This window comes from Saccostrea cucullata, unplaced genomic scaffold (assembly GCF_032062105.1).
Source record: "Saccostrea cucullata isolate Sc308-1 unplaced genomic scaffold, CSIRO_AGI_Scuc_v1 ctg4592, whole genome shotgun sequence".
Taxonomy (NCBI): Eukaryota; Metazoa; Mollusca; class Bivalvia; order Ostreida; family Ostreidae; genus Saccostrea; species Saccostrea cuccullata.
Window position 1 is genome coordinate 1 of NW_026930761.1, and position 16,480 is coordinate 16,480.

At 32.5% G+C, this 16,480-nt stretch overlaps 1 protein-coding gene across 1 annotated transcript; it reads left to right on the forward strand.

Annotated features, from left to right (window-relative positions):
* Nucleotides 1-4,178: 4,178 nt before the first annotated feature.
* On the forward strand, nucleotides 4,179-10,823 carry LOC134229997 (synaptotagmin-7-like; the record flags this gene model as incomplete). Its single annotated transcript, XM_062711769.1, has 4 exons — nucleotides 4,179-4,566; nucleotides 4,936-5,105; nucleotides 6,209-6,323; nucleotides 10,238-10,823. Coding segments are annotated over 4 exons (978 nt in total), but the record flags the coding sequence as incomplete, so codon positions are not given.
* Nucleotides 10,824-16,480: the final 5,657 nt, after the last annotated feature.

Below are 16,480 nucleotides of genomic sequence, written 5' to 3' on the forward strand. Positions count from 1 at the left end.
TTATTGTATATTTCAGTGTATATATCCTCGCCACTAATTCACATTCAATACGTAAACCGTCTTTTTCAGCTAGTATTCGATACAGCTTAACATAAATGCTGAAAAGAATTGATTTTTTTTTAATTTATTGATAAGTGAAATATTTATTGGTTTGCAGTGTAATTAAAATTGTATCCACTGTAATTTGTCATATACTACAGACCATCTGCTACTATGTAATCAAAACACTGCGACTTAAGGAGCTTGTCAATATAAGCATGGGGTGTATCGACCAAACTGTAATTAGATGTTAATGTTATTTAGTCGCGACTTCTGAGAAATTTACAATCAATATTCAATTATTTCTGTTAATAATGTTTACAAAATGACGAAAAAAAATAACGGTTAGAGTGAGAACAATGAGAATAATGTATTGATTTTGTGTATATAAGCAAGATTTATAGTGTTGAAATTAAACGTGAAAAAGAGAGCCTTTCTAATAGTCTGTTTACCAGGCCCAAAAGATTTTAATGCATTGATACATAAAATATAAATTACAAATACAATCTATATATGCATATACATATTATACCATGTATTCCACAACAAATACTTGCACATTTTACTTCAGAGTAAACGAATTAAAAAAAGAAAATATGAATTCCTCGAGTCTTTTCTTTAAAAATCTTTTGGTTTATTACGATGAAAACTTTATTTTTAACCCCCCCCCAAAAGGGGTAAATTTGGAAAGAAGTCGGTTCCTTTTATCCATAAAATGGCCCTGTAGATATACCAATTAATTGATCAATATTTGATTTTCTGCTTGAAGCATCAAAATAAAATAGAGACTTGGTGCTTTCATATTCTATTAAAAATTTTTTCCTCGAAGTCCAGGTCTTGGAGAAATGGCTTTATGAAATTGTAATGTTCTTGAATTTTTAAGTAAATAGGTATAATTAAGTACCTTCACTGAAGAAAAATAATATGAGCGCACCCTCTGATCTAAAAAATAAAACATGCCCATAAATCCTCAGAAACAGTTCTATCATTTACTAGTTGCATATTTTAGATCAGAGGTTGCGCTCTATTTCAAATATCAAAAAATAACTTTAAAATTGGCCGTTTTTGTAGACTTTTTCGGAATATGAGGAAATTGACGCATTTTGTGACGTCACAATGCATTGACTAGCCAAAAAATGACGTCATTTTTTAGAGGATCGCAGTCACCAAAGATCTAAGTGATATTTTAATGCATTGTTAACTAAAACTATGCAGTTTTAGTTTTTCAGAAATTCACAGGGCCAAATAAGGCGAAAGTGAACCTTGTTCTTTATTAATTTTTGCCTTGTATTCCGAGTATGATTAAATTTGATGTGGGGAAAGGGGGGGGGGGGGGGCTATGCTGATACATGTACAGATACGAGAGTCTATGTGAAATATAAGGATGAGTAGCAATTGCACATGTGTAAATATTTGCAGAGAACGATCAACAGAAATGAATCATTGTTAAATGATGCGATCTTAAGCTTCAGAATGTTTTAAATATCTGCCCAATACTAGTTCTCTGCCCTTTATTCCCGCTTCTGCCGATAGGAATACAAAGTTGACGATGTTTACAATGCCCGCATCTCCACGCTGTCAATGAAACAAATTGGAAAATTCTGATTATGTGTTATTACATAATAAGATACAATAATGATACTTATTCTAAGGTGAACATATGTAAATATTACAAAAATGGTACTTTAATATTCTATTTTTAGGTCACCTGAGTAAACTCAGGTGACCTATTGCTATCCGTTTTCGTCCGTCGTCGTGCGTCGTGCGTCGTTCGTCGTGTGTTAACATTTGAACATTTTCAGCTTCTTCTCTGAAACCACTGAACCAATTTCAACCAAATTTGGCACAAAGCATCTATGGGTGAAGGGGAACAAAAATTGTGAATTTCATGATCCCTGCCCCCCTGGGGCCTGAGGGGTGGGGCCAAAACCACTAAAATTAACGCAATCTTTAAAAATCTTCTTCTTTACTCCTGGACAACAAGCAGGCAAACTGTTTGCATGATTGTAATCAGCAATGAGTCCTCTACCAAAATTGTGAAATTCATGGCCCTAGGGTCAGGGGTTATAGTGCTAGGGCGGGGCTAAATAAGTAGGTAGTGAAAATGCATTATTTCTTTGAAAATCTTCTTCTCTGCTCCTGGGTATTAAATAAACCAACTAAGTACATAGTTATGATGAGCAAGAGTGCCTCTACCAAAATTGTGAATTTTATGGCCCCAGGGTCAGGGGTTCTGGTGTTAGGGCGGGGCTCTATTGATTACATAGTGAAAATACATGAATTCTTTGAAAATCTTCTTCTCTGTTCCTGGGTATTAAATAAACAAATTAAGTTTATAGTGATAATAAGCAAGTGTGCCTCTACCAAAATTGTGAATTTTATGGCCCCGGGTCAGGGGTTCTTGTTTAAGGGGGGGGGGGGGGGCTCTAATGATTACATGTATATAGGGAAATGCATGAATTCTTTGAACATCTTATCCTTTGCCCCTGGTTAATATGCTAATGATCTTATTACATATTTAAGGCCAGGATTTATTTTTTTGAGTTTTTCAAACCCTTCGCTCAAGGTTTTGAATGTTCAGAAAAAAAAACATTTTTTTTCTATCCGATGTCAAATTTGAGTCGGGATCGAGATTTCAAATTTACGAACTCGCACTTCCGGTTTTACTTTTAGGATGAAACGGCGGGTAGGAAAATAAAGCTAGATCTGAGAAGAGCTTGGTTTAGTGTAAAATTCATCGATAAGAGTGCCATTCAAAACGTTTCACCTGTTCAAAAGACAAATAAAATGCTGACGACTTTGTTGCACAATGACATGATGGTGAGATAATTATGTATTCGTTTCAAAAGTTACTGTAAATTATTTTCCTCCCCCAGGTTTTTAACTGCCCGTGGTAGCTATTGCATATTGCCAGGGACATTGTTTAGGTCTCTATTATAGCTTACAGTCTAAGCATCATTCCTCAGAAAAGGGTTGCTTATGCATCAGGTGTAATGAATAAAACTATGGGAGAAGTGAATTCAAATTTGAGGAAGAAATAAACAATATCCTGAAGAAATAAAAAAATAAATCAACTATTAAAAGGTAAGAATATACAAATATATACAGGCATGTAGTATCATTTGTATCAGCCAGAAAAATTATTTTACACTTAATTGAAAAAATATGTTGACCCTACTCCCCAATACTCCCTGTCTGTTTTATGATAGGAATTATAATTTTAGGCATCAAGTAAATTTTAGAACAATGTCTACACATTCATATAACACATATTTAAAAAAAATGAAGATATATTGAAATATATTTTGATCAACATCACAAAATTTATATACCGGTAACAGGCCCAAACTGGCAGATGATGAAATAAGCAATTAAATGTTCTACTTTCCTATTTGTAAGCATTATGTGTCCAGTGGTAAGGAGCCTATTAGGAAAGCATAAAAAAAAGAATGTACCAATGTTAATAATTGATTTATCAAAAAAAAATTTATTTCCTTCTCCTTCGGGACTTTTTTATTCTCATGTTCATAACTAAACCTAAACATTAAAAAAAATGCTGGCCTTATAATGAAGAAAGGAGCCTCTTTCAAAATAGATAATTTCTCAGGGCTGCGGGGTCAGGGGTACCAGGGGGGTACTTTGACTAAAAATGAATTAATGCTTTGAAATCTGCCCTTTGATAAGCAATGGTGCCTCTTTCAAAATTTGTGAATTTCATGGATTAAAACACAAACCAAATATAATCACTGGAAAGTTGTTACATGATACTCAGGTGACCTATAAGGCCCGAGGGCCTCTTGTCTTATTTCTATGAACGTTGTTAATTTGGATACCAAAATAGAATGTACCTAAAAATATTTGTCGTTGGTTTCTTTGTAAAAAAAAAAATTCATTTGCCAAACCACTCAAAATAAAATACCCCGTTTGCAAATGTAAACCTACTACGAAAAGAAACATAAAACGTGCAAGTTTTGTTACATGTATGTATATAACATGTACATATACGTGTAAGCTATAGAAAATCCATTCCAGTAAGAATACAGTCTTACCAGAAATATTTGGGTTGAAAAATATGTGATGCCCATTCAAATATATTAATTTTTGTCTTGACTTAACTTTAAAAAAAATTATCTTTACAGCCACTCATGAAGAACGATTCACAGAGATCCCAAAGTTCTGATGACGTCAACAGCAATTTATGGAAAGGGATGAGGAATATTGCGTTTACGTTAATGGAGAATGCGTCACAGGACGCAGAGGAAGTGGACGCTGCAGCATCCGTTGACGTCACGGAAGGCGTCGATTGTAAACTAGGACGCATACAAATAGGATTAAGTTACGATTTTCAGTCTTTAACATTAACTTTAAAAGTGATTCAAGCGAAAGACTTAGTGGCAAAGGATTTTACGGGAACAAGTGACCCTTACGTGAAAATTTTACTTTTACCTGATAAAAGACACAAGTTAGTGACAAAAGTGAAGAAAAAAAACCTTAACCCACGCTGGAATGAGAGTTTTCTGTTCGAAGGTTTGTAACATATACATTTCTGTACATATATATAAGACAGTGACACGTGGCATACCTGAAAACCAGAGATTTCATCTAATTATTTTTATAACAACCAATGTTTTATTCTTATATATTTATATATATAAGAAAAATCGAAATAACTTTAATTCTTTACATTCACACTAAAATTATTATTACATCACATTATTGAGTTAAAAAAAAACGTCTCGAGGTCAGCAAGAAACAGTAGTTATATGTTCAGATTATTAGAAAAATTTCTTTTGCAGTATTATTAGTTGAGGAATCATAAATGTTGCATTATCAGGATTATCTGGCTTACATGTAATTATTCCTACATTTTTTTTTATTTTATGATTTTCTTTGTAGGTTGGCCTCATAACAAATTGTTAGAGAAGACAATATATCTACAAGTTATAGACTATGACCGGTTTAGTCGTGATGATCCTATCGGTGAAACTTACATTCCTCTTAATGAAGTAGATCTCTCACAGTCTCCCATCATGTGGCGGTACCTTCAGCCATGCAAGGACAGCAGGGTAAAAATAACTCACCAATTTAAAAGTCGAATTAAAACAGGATGTGTTAGTGAAACACTGATGCCCCTGTATGGCAAAAAAAAAAACTTTTCTTAAATGCAAATTTAATTAACTGGTACTAAAAGTAGGGTATTCTCACTGGAAAACAATTGTGAAATTTGAAAGTAGGTCAATGTTGAAGGTTTTACAATATTAAGTACCTGGTACAAAAATCGTCAAGGTCAAAAGGTTTAGGTAATATGTATCCAATGAAAGGTCTTGTCACAAATAGAACTTATGTAGAGATGGAAGCCCAAGCCCTATCTGTTCAAAAGTTATGGCCAAGTCAATTTTGTTAAAAAGTAGGTCAAGGTCAAGGGGTCAAAGGATTAAATCTGTGAAGTACAAACCGCTAGCCTTTTAACCTTGACCAATGAGTTTGACCTACTTTAAAAAAGCCACCCTTAGAGATAGTGCTTTCATACTATAAACATTCAAGCCTTGTGACAAGACCTTTCATTTGATTACAAAACCTTTGATCTTTCTCCTTGACCTTGGAGTTTTACCTACTTTGAAAAAATAACCTTGGTTATAGCTTCTGAACGGTAAGGAGTAGGACTTCCATACTCTAAATAAGTATTGTATGTTTGTATGTGGCAAGACCTTTCATTAGATACCAATTACCTTCACCATTTAATTTTGACCTTGCAGATTTTTGTACTTATTTAAATAACTTGAACATTGGCTTTTTTCAAATTTCAATTTTTTTTCTGTGAGAATACCCTACTTTTTGTACCAATTAGAATTTGCATTTAGGGAAACTTTAATATTTGCTATGTTGCCATACGGGGGCATCAGTGTTTCACAAAAACATCTTGTTTTTACCTGCTAAAAGCAGCGTATTTTGCTTCTTTTTCTTAGTTTCCAAATTTCCTCTATGCTTTTAATAAATCAATTAAATTTATCTAAATTAAATGAATATTATGCTTGTAACATCGTTTAACTTCTCATATTAGAATAGTTAAATTACATGTACATGTACAAGGTTCATGTATGTTTTCATACTTTGCTGTTGTATACAGTCGAGTGTACTTAAGAAACATAATTTTTAACTTCTTTTGCAGGGAAAACTGGGAGAAATTCTACTGTCATTAAGTTACCAGCCAGCTGTAGGCAGATTGAATATTATAGTAATGAAATGTAAAGATCTCAAAGCCAAAGACATAACGGGAGCTTCAGGTGAGATTACCTTTAGAAAGGTGTGTAGGTGTCATCAGGTGAGATTACCTTTAGAAAGGTTGGTAGGTGTCATCAGGTGAGATTACCTTTAGACAGGTGTGTAGCATCAGGTGAGATTACCTTTAGAAAGGTGTGAAGGTGTCATCAGGTGAGATTACCTTTAGACAGGTGTGTAGCATCAGGTGAGATTACCTTTAGAAAGGTGTGTAGCATCAAGTGAGATTACCTTTAGAAAGGTATGTAGCATCAGGTAAGGTTACCTTTAGAAAGGTGTATAGGTGTCATCAGGTGAGATTACCTTTAGAAAGGTGTGTAGGTGTCATCAGGTGAGATTATCTATAGAAAGGTGTGTAAATGTCATCAGGTGAGATTACCTTTAGAAAGGTTTGTAGGTGTCATCAGGTTAGATTACCCTAAGACAGGTGTGTAGTATCAGGTGAGATTACCTTTAGAAAGGTGTATAGCATCAGGTGAGGTTACCTTTAGAAAGGTGTGTAGGTGTCATCAGGTGAGATTATCTTTAGAAAGGTGTGTAGGTGTCATCAGGTGAGATTACCTTTAGAAAGGTGTATATGTATTTAAACATTAATTTAATATTTTTATGATTAACCTAGTTATGATATAGAAGTGCAGTTCTTAAAACACCAAAGCATTTCTTACATTATGTAGTTATGATAAATAGCTGTGCAGATGTTTAACACCAATGTTGCATTCTTAGGAAAATATATATACATGTAATTTTCATGATAGATAGTTTTGTAGATCGTATGTTGTAATCTTAATGTACACATGTACATGTAGTTATGACAAATATTTGGTTCTGAATTGCAGTGTTTTATTACTTAAGAGACTCCCGAAAACATTCAACTTCAGGTATTTAGAGAAAGATTAGGAGTAGAAAATTTTAAGGGACCCCCATCCTTTGACCTGCATTTTTAAATTAAAGGAGTAGGTGATGATTTATTTTCAAAGGCTTATATTATATAGCATATTATTTCCACGCAGATGAAAACAGTACCGATTCTGAATTATTTGATTACAAGATTAGATTAAAAATATAGATATTATTCAATTATTTTGACCATTTATGTAATATGTTCGTTTAACTCACTAACTTACTTTACATATTTCTCTTATATATTATAAATTAATTATTATAAGCATCATTTGCAATAAAAATAGGCTCAAATATTTATACCAACTTAGACATCTATTTTTTGTATCATCTGTTCTTAATGTTTGCTTGTGCATGATATGTTAAATTGCTCTATTTTACTAGAGAAAAGAATGACTGCACTTAAGCAATGGAAGTTGGAATCCGATGTTTTGCGCAAAATAAAATTACAAAATTCATTCAATTTATGTTCTATAGGAATTAAACAATATCTCAAGAGCAGGTTTTGGTATATTATATAACATGAAAGTATTAAACAATGCCGAGCGACACCAGCTTTTGAGACGGGGGTCTAATAGTTTTGTCTCATTTCTATTGTTATTCATATGCATACCAGTTTTCAACGACTTTGTTTACATCGAGCCGCAACTTGACCATTTTTTTTTATTTGCACAAAATGTGTATTTTAACTTAAACTTATACATATCCAAAGGACAATGTTGGTTAAGTTGCGGCTCATATCTAATTTTAAAAAAATGTCCCCAAACTACGGTCGAGATAACTACTAAATTAACCGGTCACCGTGCATCAACGATTGATATTATAATCACGTACTTAATCACGTGACATTTTGCTGTTCGATACGCTTATGCTTTCATTGAACATTTCATTGTTTGTAAGTCTCTGTTGTGATAGTATCTATTGTACTTCAAACTATGGGATATTTTTGCGCAAATTTTAATAGGGTTTGAAGATAATATACCTCTTATTTAACTTTACTTTACATTAGGGGTGTTTGGAAAGAATTCTGGTATTGACAGTGTCAAAGAAAAACTGTACATGTATCTATCGGCTTATGTCGCCTCTGTATTATGGTCTGTAGAGCAAGACTTCTACCCCATCCCTTATCATCAGAATCATTTCATAATTGTGCACCATAAAATCAACAAGATCTCTCTCTTCTCCATTTAAATTCGTAGTGCGAAAAAAAATCATATGTGCTATTGTTTACATTCCACAACCATGCGGTTTAAATGACTCCGCCTATTTGCGGATACCTTAGATTCGAAAGTGGTCCCGTTCAAATTTCCGGAATTTAAGGCTTTTACATGTTCTTTTCAATTACATTTTCTGTTATCATAGACATATGTATGACAAAAAATTCTATAAATAAATAGCAAAAGCATATACTTGCACATCAATCATAGATTAATTTAGCGATATATTTAAATGTTAAGCTTAAAATGGGTAGCCGAAAAGGTTCCATCTCTCATAGCTTAAGTACAGTCATTCTTTTATCTAAAAGGATTAGCCGTCCCAAAAGTCTTTGCTTAAAAAGTTGTACGTGTTGCCATAAGTTTTTACAAACAATTGTTATCAATTTACATTTATACCCAATAAAAGAAACCCTTTGCAAGATTGATTTTATAAGTGTAATGAAAAAACATATATGAAGTTACAGTAAGCATTAAGAATTGATAAATGTGTGTTTTTTTTAATTCATTGAATCAGCCATTCAATTTTTTAAATAAATGTTGCTGAGGTCTCAATTTTTGATTTTTTAAGAATTTTCTTTATGGAACTTCAAATGTAAGATGTTTTCAAGATATTCACAATTCAAACAGAGCCAAGAAATAATAAATATTTCGTCAAGTATCAGACTAATTTATGTAAACCAGTTTTACGGTAATGTTCTCTTCTAAAATTGTACAATCTTTAAGGCTAATATTAACATACACCTTGGTTTATATGCATGTATGTTTAACGTCATTAAGACATACACAACCAACATTAGTAAATATTTTAGCAATCATTTAGTATATTCAATTTATATTCAATAAAAATGGGTTTTAAATACCTTATTACTTTGTTCATATTGCATTGTGTAGCTAAGATGTTTTTGTTTTTAAAATTAAATTAAACGCTTTGATATATTGGATCAATTAATCACAATATCCATTTACAAAACAACATCAAAGTTTCTTCGTAAAAATTAAGGACATTTCTTTGTAAAAATTAAGGACATTTACATCATGTTCATGCTGTTACACGCCATAATTACTACTCCGTTGCTTAATAGTTGAAAGGAATGCATCCTAAACCCTTAGTTCAAATTCATAAGACATTTTTCATTTCTTTTAATTTTGCATATTTAAATGTTCCTTAACCCTTACTTTGTTCTAATAAAAATGTTTAGCGGTTCTTGATTTTCAGGAATGGGAAGTTAAGGACAAATGATACAAACAAATTTTTGTAAAAAAAATTGAAAATAACAACTAGGGTCATGCTTAATGAGTAAAATCAATAAGTTTAACAGCATATTTTGGAATTTTTATTCCTAATCTAACAAAAATCGGATTTGAAGAGAATAAAATACTTGTATAGATTAATAAGGATGGTTTCATGGAGGCAGAATTTTGAGCATCACAGAAGGTTTAAAAGTTCTTTATATTCTAGAAATTCATTTCTTACATCATTTTCAATGAAATAAGACCAAAAAATATATACAGTCCAGACATCCATTTTTTGTTTGTATCATCTGTCCTTAATGTTAAAAAACAAAACAGAAATTATTCATCCAATTGAAAATTATCTTTCTTAAAAGGGTATCAATGAAACTTAAAACACCTTTATTTACTGCATTATGCAAAACTAGCACTATAACTACAATGCAATCAAACATTTTCAATAATTTTTTATCTTAATTTTTTCACTTCTAACCATCATTATGCCTTGGTAAGCTCCATACCCCCCAAAATAGATGTGAGAACTTTGAACCTTTTTCCTTTTTTACTTGCAGATCCCTATGTCAAGCTCTGGTTAAAATTCGGAAACAACCGTATAGAGAAAAAGAAAACATCAATTAAGATGCGAACTCTAAACCCAGTATACAATGAGTCGTTCTTTTTTGAAATTCCTTGGGAAAAAATCCGGGAAGCTGCAATAGAAGTAATTGTGATGGACTTTGATAAAGTGGGAAGGAACGAAATGATTGGAAAAATTGTGTTAAGCAGCAAGAGTGGTCCCTTGGAGACAAGACATTGGAACGACATGATAACAAAGCCTCGCCAACAAGTCGCTCAGTGGCATTTACTTAAAGACTGACAAAGGCTAAGGTTTAGAATATTATAAATTCTTTGTTTAACAAAATAACATTGTGTTTTGTTGATAGAATATTTAACATTGCAAATTTTTTAAGATATTGTCATTTTATATGATTAGTGATCTGTAAAATTTGATTTTAAGATCTCACAAGATGGGTTGCAAAGATGGCGACGTTGTCAAAGATGATGCGATAAATAATGCAATCTTTCATCAATGTGTTTCATTTTATTGTTTTGAAAAGTATATTTAATAAATTCTTGAACTCCATTTTGTCATAGAAATGTGCACAGATGAAATTCTATAGATTAATGAAGCAATGTGAGTTTAAACTTCCTTTAAAGCATAACATTAAGTCGGCCGGGGATAAAATTTCATTGATTTGATATCTTAGATAGTTTTGTGGAGATTCAATTTCTTTGTTTTTAAACTAAACATTTTCTGTATAATTATATACATTCATATTGAATTTCTTGTCGGACTTAATTTACTCATAAATTTTTAACAGAAAAAAACAACAAATTTTATCCCCTACGTATATTCTGCTTAACCTAACAACACATTTTGTAAAATCAGCAGACACTTGGAAGGTCAGTCAACCTTTTACAATCTGGAAAATAAATCTAGAGTTATCCCTCTTTAAACGCAACTCTATGCATTTATATCTATAGACACGGGCACTGAAAGATAATTTTGATATAGAATACAGAGCCTTGCCGCTAGGGTTCGATGTAAGGAACGATAACTCATCATTAGCGGAACTAGCTTGTTTACGTTCCCAATTTCTTTGAACAGGTAGAGTGAAGACATATACTCCTCATATGTGAAGTCAACCGATTGTATACAAAATAATGTAAGAAACCGTTTTGTGTACCAACTGAAGCAGTTTATGTCTTTTCTATAAAATATAACTCATAAATCGGCATTTTGATCTTCACATGTACAGTTGCGTTACCTGTAGTTAAAATACAACTTCGTGCAAATCAATTTTAAAGATTTAATTTAAGGTATGTAGAGATTATTATATTTTGAGAATTTCACGCAAATGTAAATTTATCTGTTTTTTGACCATATTTGCAACTGAAAAAGCAGAAAGGCGTAGAGTACATGCATGTGCAGGTATAAATAACAAATGATAGAACCCTCTTTTTAAAAAGGAAATACTAATGTTTTGAACTGTATGTTTTTCAAATGTGCTGACTTTTACAATTTACTTGCAATAGGCCCATATCAATCAACCTTGCAGTAATTTCATTGGATTTAATCTCAAACCTAGGATAAAGTCATGTGAGTTCTTCTGTGAACAGTCCTCTGTGGTTCTATATAATTACAATATTTTATAAGTAGTTCCATCGTCCTAGCAAATTGTTAAGTCTAAGAAATAAGTAAATTTATAGTTAACAAAAACGTGTACATGTTAAATTGTGCTTGTTCTTTGCTTGTATAACATCCTAAAGGTGATGATAATCAAAGAGTTTTCAATCTTAAAGGCAAACGAGTAATTGTTTAATCAAAATTAAACATTTTGAAGAACTTTGTTATACACTGTAATGCATAATTTATTTAACTTGACTATCAATTTTAACATAGAAGTTTCAATTACACGTAACAGTATTTTTAAAAGTGAAGAGCATTAATTTTGTGACGTACACATAAAAATAAAGCATATATTATATCTTTCTAACAAATGCTATGACATGCAAAATACATAAAATAGAAAAAAAAATGAAATATATTGTAAACATTCTAGGCATTGTTTCTTCCGAATTTAAAGAAAGACAAAATACAATACGCATAACATAAAAACAGGTTTAAGTCAGCTCAGCTTTGATTATTCAAATTAATTTTTACATTCAATTTATTAAGACGATGTTGTTTCAAATGACATGAAGATATCATTTCAACATAAGTGTTAGTAGAAAAATAGTTTGAATTAATTCACCGCTTTCAAAATTAACTGTCTAAAATTGCTATAAAATCAACATAATTAAACGCTATTAAGAAGTTTAAATTGACACAACTTATTAAAAAACAGCGACTTTTGACAGTATATTATATTGAAAATCTAACGTGTCCACTAATAGAGACGTCATGCAAAGAGTCAACAACAATCTAATTACACAAGATCAAAAATGTTATCAAATTAAGTTATTATCATATTAAGATCAATTTTTGTCAACCCAAAAGCATCTTCCGAATCCTAGAAACTTATTCAAGCATTGATCTTTTCTAAACAAAACAATTACTGTCCTTAACGGCGTTTTCTGGAAATCAGGTACTGGATTTTAGCGTTATATGTGATATAACGGCGCTAAATGATAGAAATATTCAGCGTCGCAATGCTGTAAAACGCTGAATGTCATAAATCATTGCATTAATAGTTGACTTGCTTATCTGCTTATTCATTCTTTCGTTAAGTGACAATTTAGCATGTGTGGTCGAAAAGGTCTACGATTAAGGACAGATGATATAAACTAAAAATGGATGCTTGGATTGGTACATATTTTTTGACCTAATTTCATTGCAAATGGTGCAAATAATAAATAAAATAACCTTCCAGAAATATAACTGTAGAAAGGATTATCTACAATGAAGATATCTTTAGAAATTTCAAAACGTTATGAAAATTCATGTAAACTGTTCCTAGAACGAAGGCTGCGCTATTGGAGTAAAATAATACACGAATTTCTTATTTCAGTTTGACATCGTGAATTGTTTCATTTCAGATATCAATGAGTCTCCTCTCTGAACAAGGATGCATCCCGTTTTGAATCATTGATGTTTGTGAAATATATCCGTTTCTCACGAACCTGTAGAAGCAACAGTAAAATAAACTCTATCTTCTCAGAGAAACATAAAATATATATTCCATATTTTCACAAGTATTTTACTCACCTTATTTCTACATCTTCAAAGCTTGAATTTCTTTTTCCAAAGTTCCATTGCTGAGTCTCATTATTGCCTACACGATGGTAGTAAACAAAATGCAAGTTAATGTCGTTCGACATTCTAGAAACCCTGAACAATACCTATTATTATTTCAACATAAATTCAAATTTCAGTTTAGTGTAAGGATATCAAGCTTTAAATGTCTTTTTATTATCATCACTCGATCATTTCCAAGAGCCAAAAGATGACGTACATGTGTGACCGTGTAAAATGAACCCATTTTTGAGTAACAATAATTTCCTTGATAGTGCTTAATTTAACATAATTAGACCTTGACCGCAAGACATTTCATGCCACCTGTATACCAAAGTGAAAGTGTTTAATTATATTAATTATGTCAATTATGTCCTTCTGCCTTGAGTAACTCTCGATTGTAATTTTTACATCATCATTGTTATAAATTGGTTGTTTAATACAATGATCTTCAGTTGGAAACTGGACATTGCACTGTCCACGCCGACATCAAGATCGTGTAGTAAACACCAAGTTTTGGACCGTTAATAAATTATTAAACGAAGTACCGACTTGTGTATTTCTATCGGTAATATTTGGTGGAGAATCCTAAGGGTAAATTACCCAGGGCTACTGCATATACTTTGTAGTAGTTAGATCCCAGTACTCTCATACAGCTAAGCGAGTTTGCCAACCTTCGTACCAGAATTCCCCTAATCATGGACATGTTTCCATTTGTTCCTGCGTGGATGCGACCAGTCCAACCGCGCTTCACCTTGCAACAGTGTGGACGCTGCGGATTAAGACACGGATGGACCGTCTGCAACGCACTGACATCAACTTGTTTCAAGTGTGGAAGAAGAGGACACTATGCCAGGGTGTGTAAAACACGGAACTCCCGTACCATCTGTGCTGTTGTCTCCATACCGACGCGCTCAGTCGAAACACAGACTGAGAAAACGTGTACAGTGCAAAGGAAATCAAAAAGAAAGCAGATTAGAGACCGAGAAAGAATCATCAAATTTCGCAAAAATCGTAAAGAAAATTCCATATTGAGTGAAATGCCATTTTCAACTGTCAGTGTTATTGAAATTCATGGTGAAACTTTGGAGACCCAAGTTAAAAAGTTCAGGGACCAGGCAGCATCTAACAAATACGACGCCCAGTACTATCAGAACAAATGGTTGCGTGAGCGGCAAGTGTCTTTAAAGCGGTTCTTAGAAAAAGACAAGACTATCAAAGAACTCCAGGAAAAACTCTCAGCTGTAGAAAAAGACCTCGAGGAATCGAAAAAGGTGATAAATTACTATCAGATTGACACCAAAAAGACACAAGAGGAGATAAATTCACTCCGCAAATATAAAGAGTTTCATTCCTCGAGGAAAGCAATCTACAGTGGACCGCCCCGTGGAGCCAGGAAGCAGTATCCAAGGACTTCCAATATTGTCAGAAGTGTGCCCGACAACACTAGATCATCTTGGAAACACGAGGACGTGTTTCGGGGGGCAATGGGGTACTGTGACCGTGTAAAATGAACCCATTTTTGAGTAACAATAATTTCCTTTGATAGTGCTTAATTTAACATAATTAGACCTTGACCGCAAGACATTTCATGCCACCTGTATACCAAAGTGAAAGTGTTTGATTATATTAATTATGTCAATTATGTCCTTCTGCCTTGAGTAACTCTCGATTGTAATTTTTACATCATCATTGTTATAAATTGGTTGTTTAATACAATTAATGATCTTCAGTTGGAAACTGGACATTGCACTGTCCACGCCGACATCAAGATCGTGTAGTAAACACCAAGTTTTGGACCGTTAATAAATTATTAAACGAAGTACCGACTTGTGTATTTCTATCGGTAATACATGTACGATGTACTTATAAGCTGAAAATTTATTTATAAAAAGTACGAGAGCTGTCCGGTAAACTCGTACACAATTTGTCTTGCGTGATTTATAATCATCACTGCGTTCTGAAATTATCACTACTCTGTAGTTTTATTCAATGATACACATATTTTTGTCTCCATAAACAACTGAGGAACAAATATGGCACAAACTAGGGATCTCCTTAAGTTTTTTAGTTAGTAAGTTACGGCCAATAATACCGACGTCATTATTTAATTAAAAGGGGAACTGGATCATGAACGACTTCACTAGGAAAACTCGTATTTCGTTTCTATACTAAAGATCTGGTAATGTTTTAAAAGTATTTTTTCTTCTATATTCATTTAAAGTATCTTAAGATGTTAGAACACTATCTTAATCAAACTGAACTGCTCTCCAGTGCCCCGTAACCTTATTAAACGTCAAAATGTTTCGTCTGTTATGTTTACAATTTTCCAATTTCAAATGCTCTTGAAACTGCGAAAAATTAACCAAATGCCATAATTTTTTTTTTATCAAGACTGCAAAATAAATTGTGGAATCGAATAAGGATAATGTTTACCCCAATCTTGTCTATTTAATCCTTTTATTTAGAAGCAATGATCATGTCTTCTTTACCAAAACCATCGTTTTTAACCGTGTGCCGTAGGACAGTACCCGGTGCGCATTCAAGCTTAATAAACTCTTCACTTTTGTCTACATTGAATCAAAAAAAAAATTATGATGTGCGTCAGTATGATATATAAACATTTACTGTAAATTTCAGCTGAGTGTGTCTATTATTTTTCGAGAAAAACGCTTTGTCCACGATTTTACCGGACAACCCTCGAATATGGAGATAACGTAAAGTATTCAAGCTCAAAAGTCAATTTCACAATAAGATCAAATTTTGAATCAGATGTGTCTGACTCTGTGGTATCTTTCATCATAAGCTCACTGGTTTATATTGTTATATTTTGCTTAAGAGTCTTAAAGTAACTTCCTTCAAAATTTTTTAGGAGGTGAAAATATATAAAAGAAAATGAAAGAAAACCGACATAATTAACAGTGTTTTCTTCTCACAACCATCCATTAAAAGGAATGCTTAAATATAATTGTTTAAATGTATGATTGATTGATTGATTGTATACTGTTTAACGTCCCTC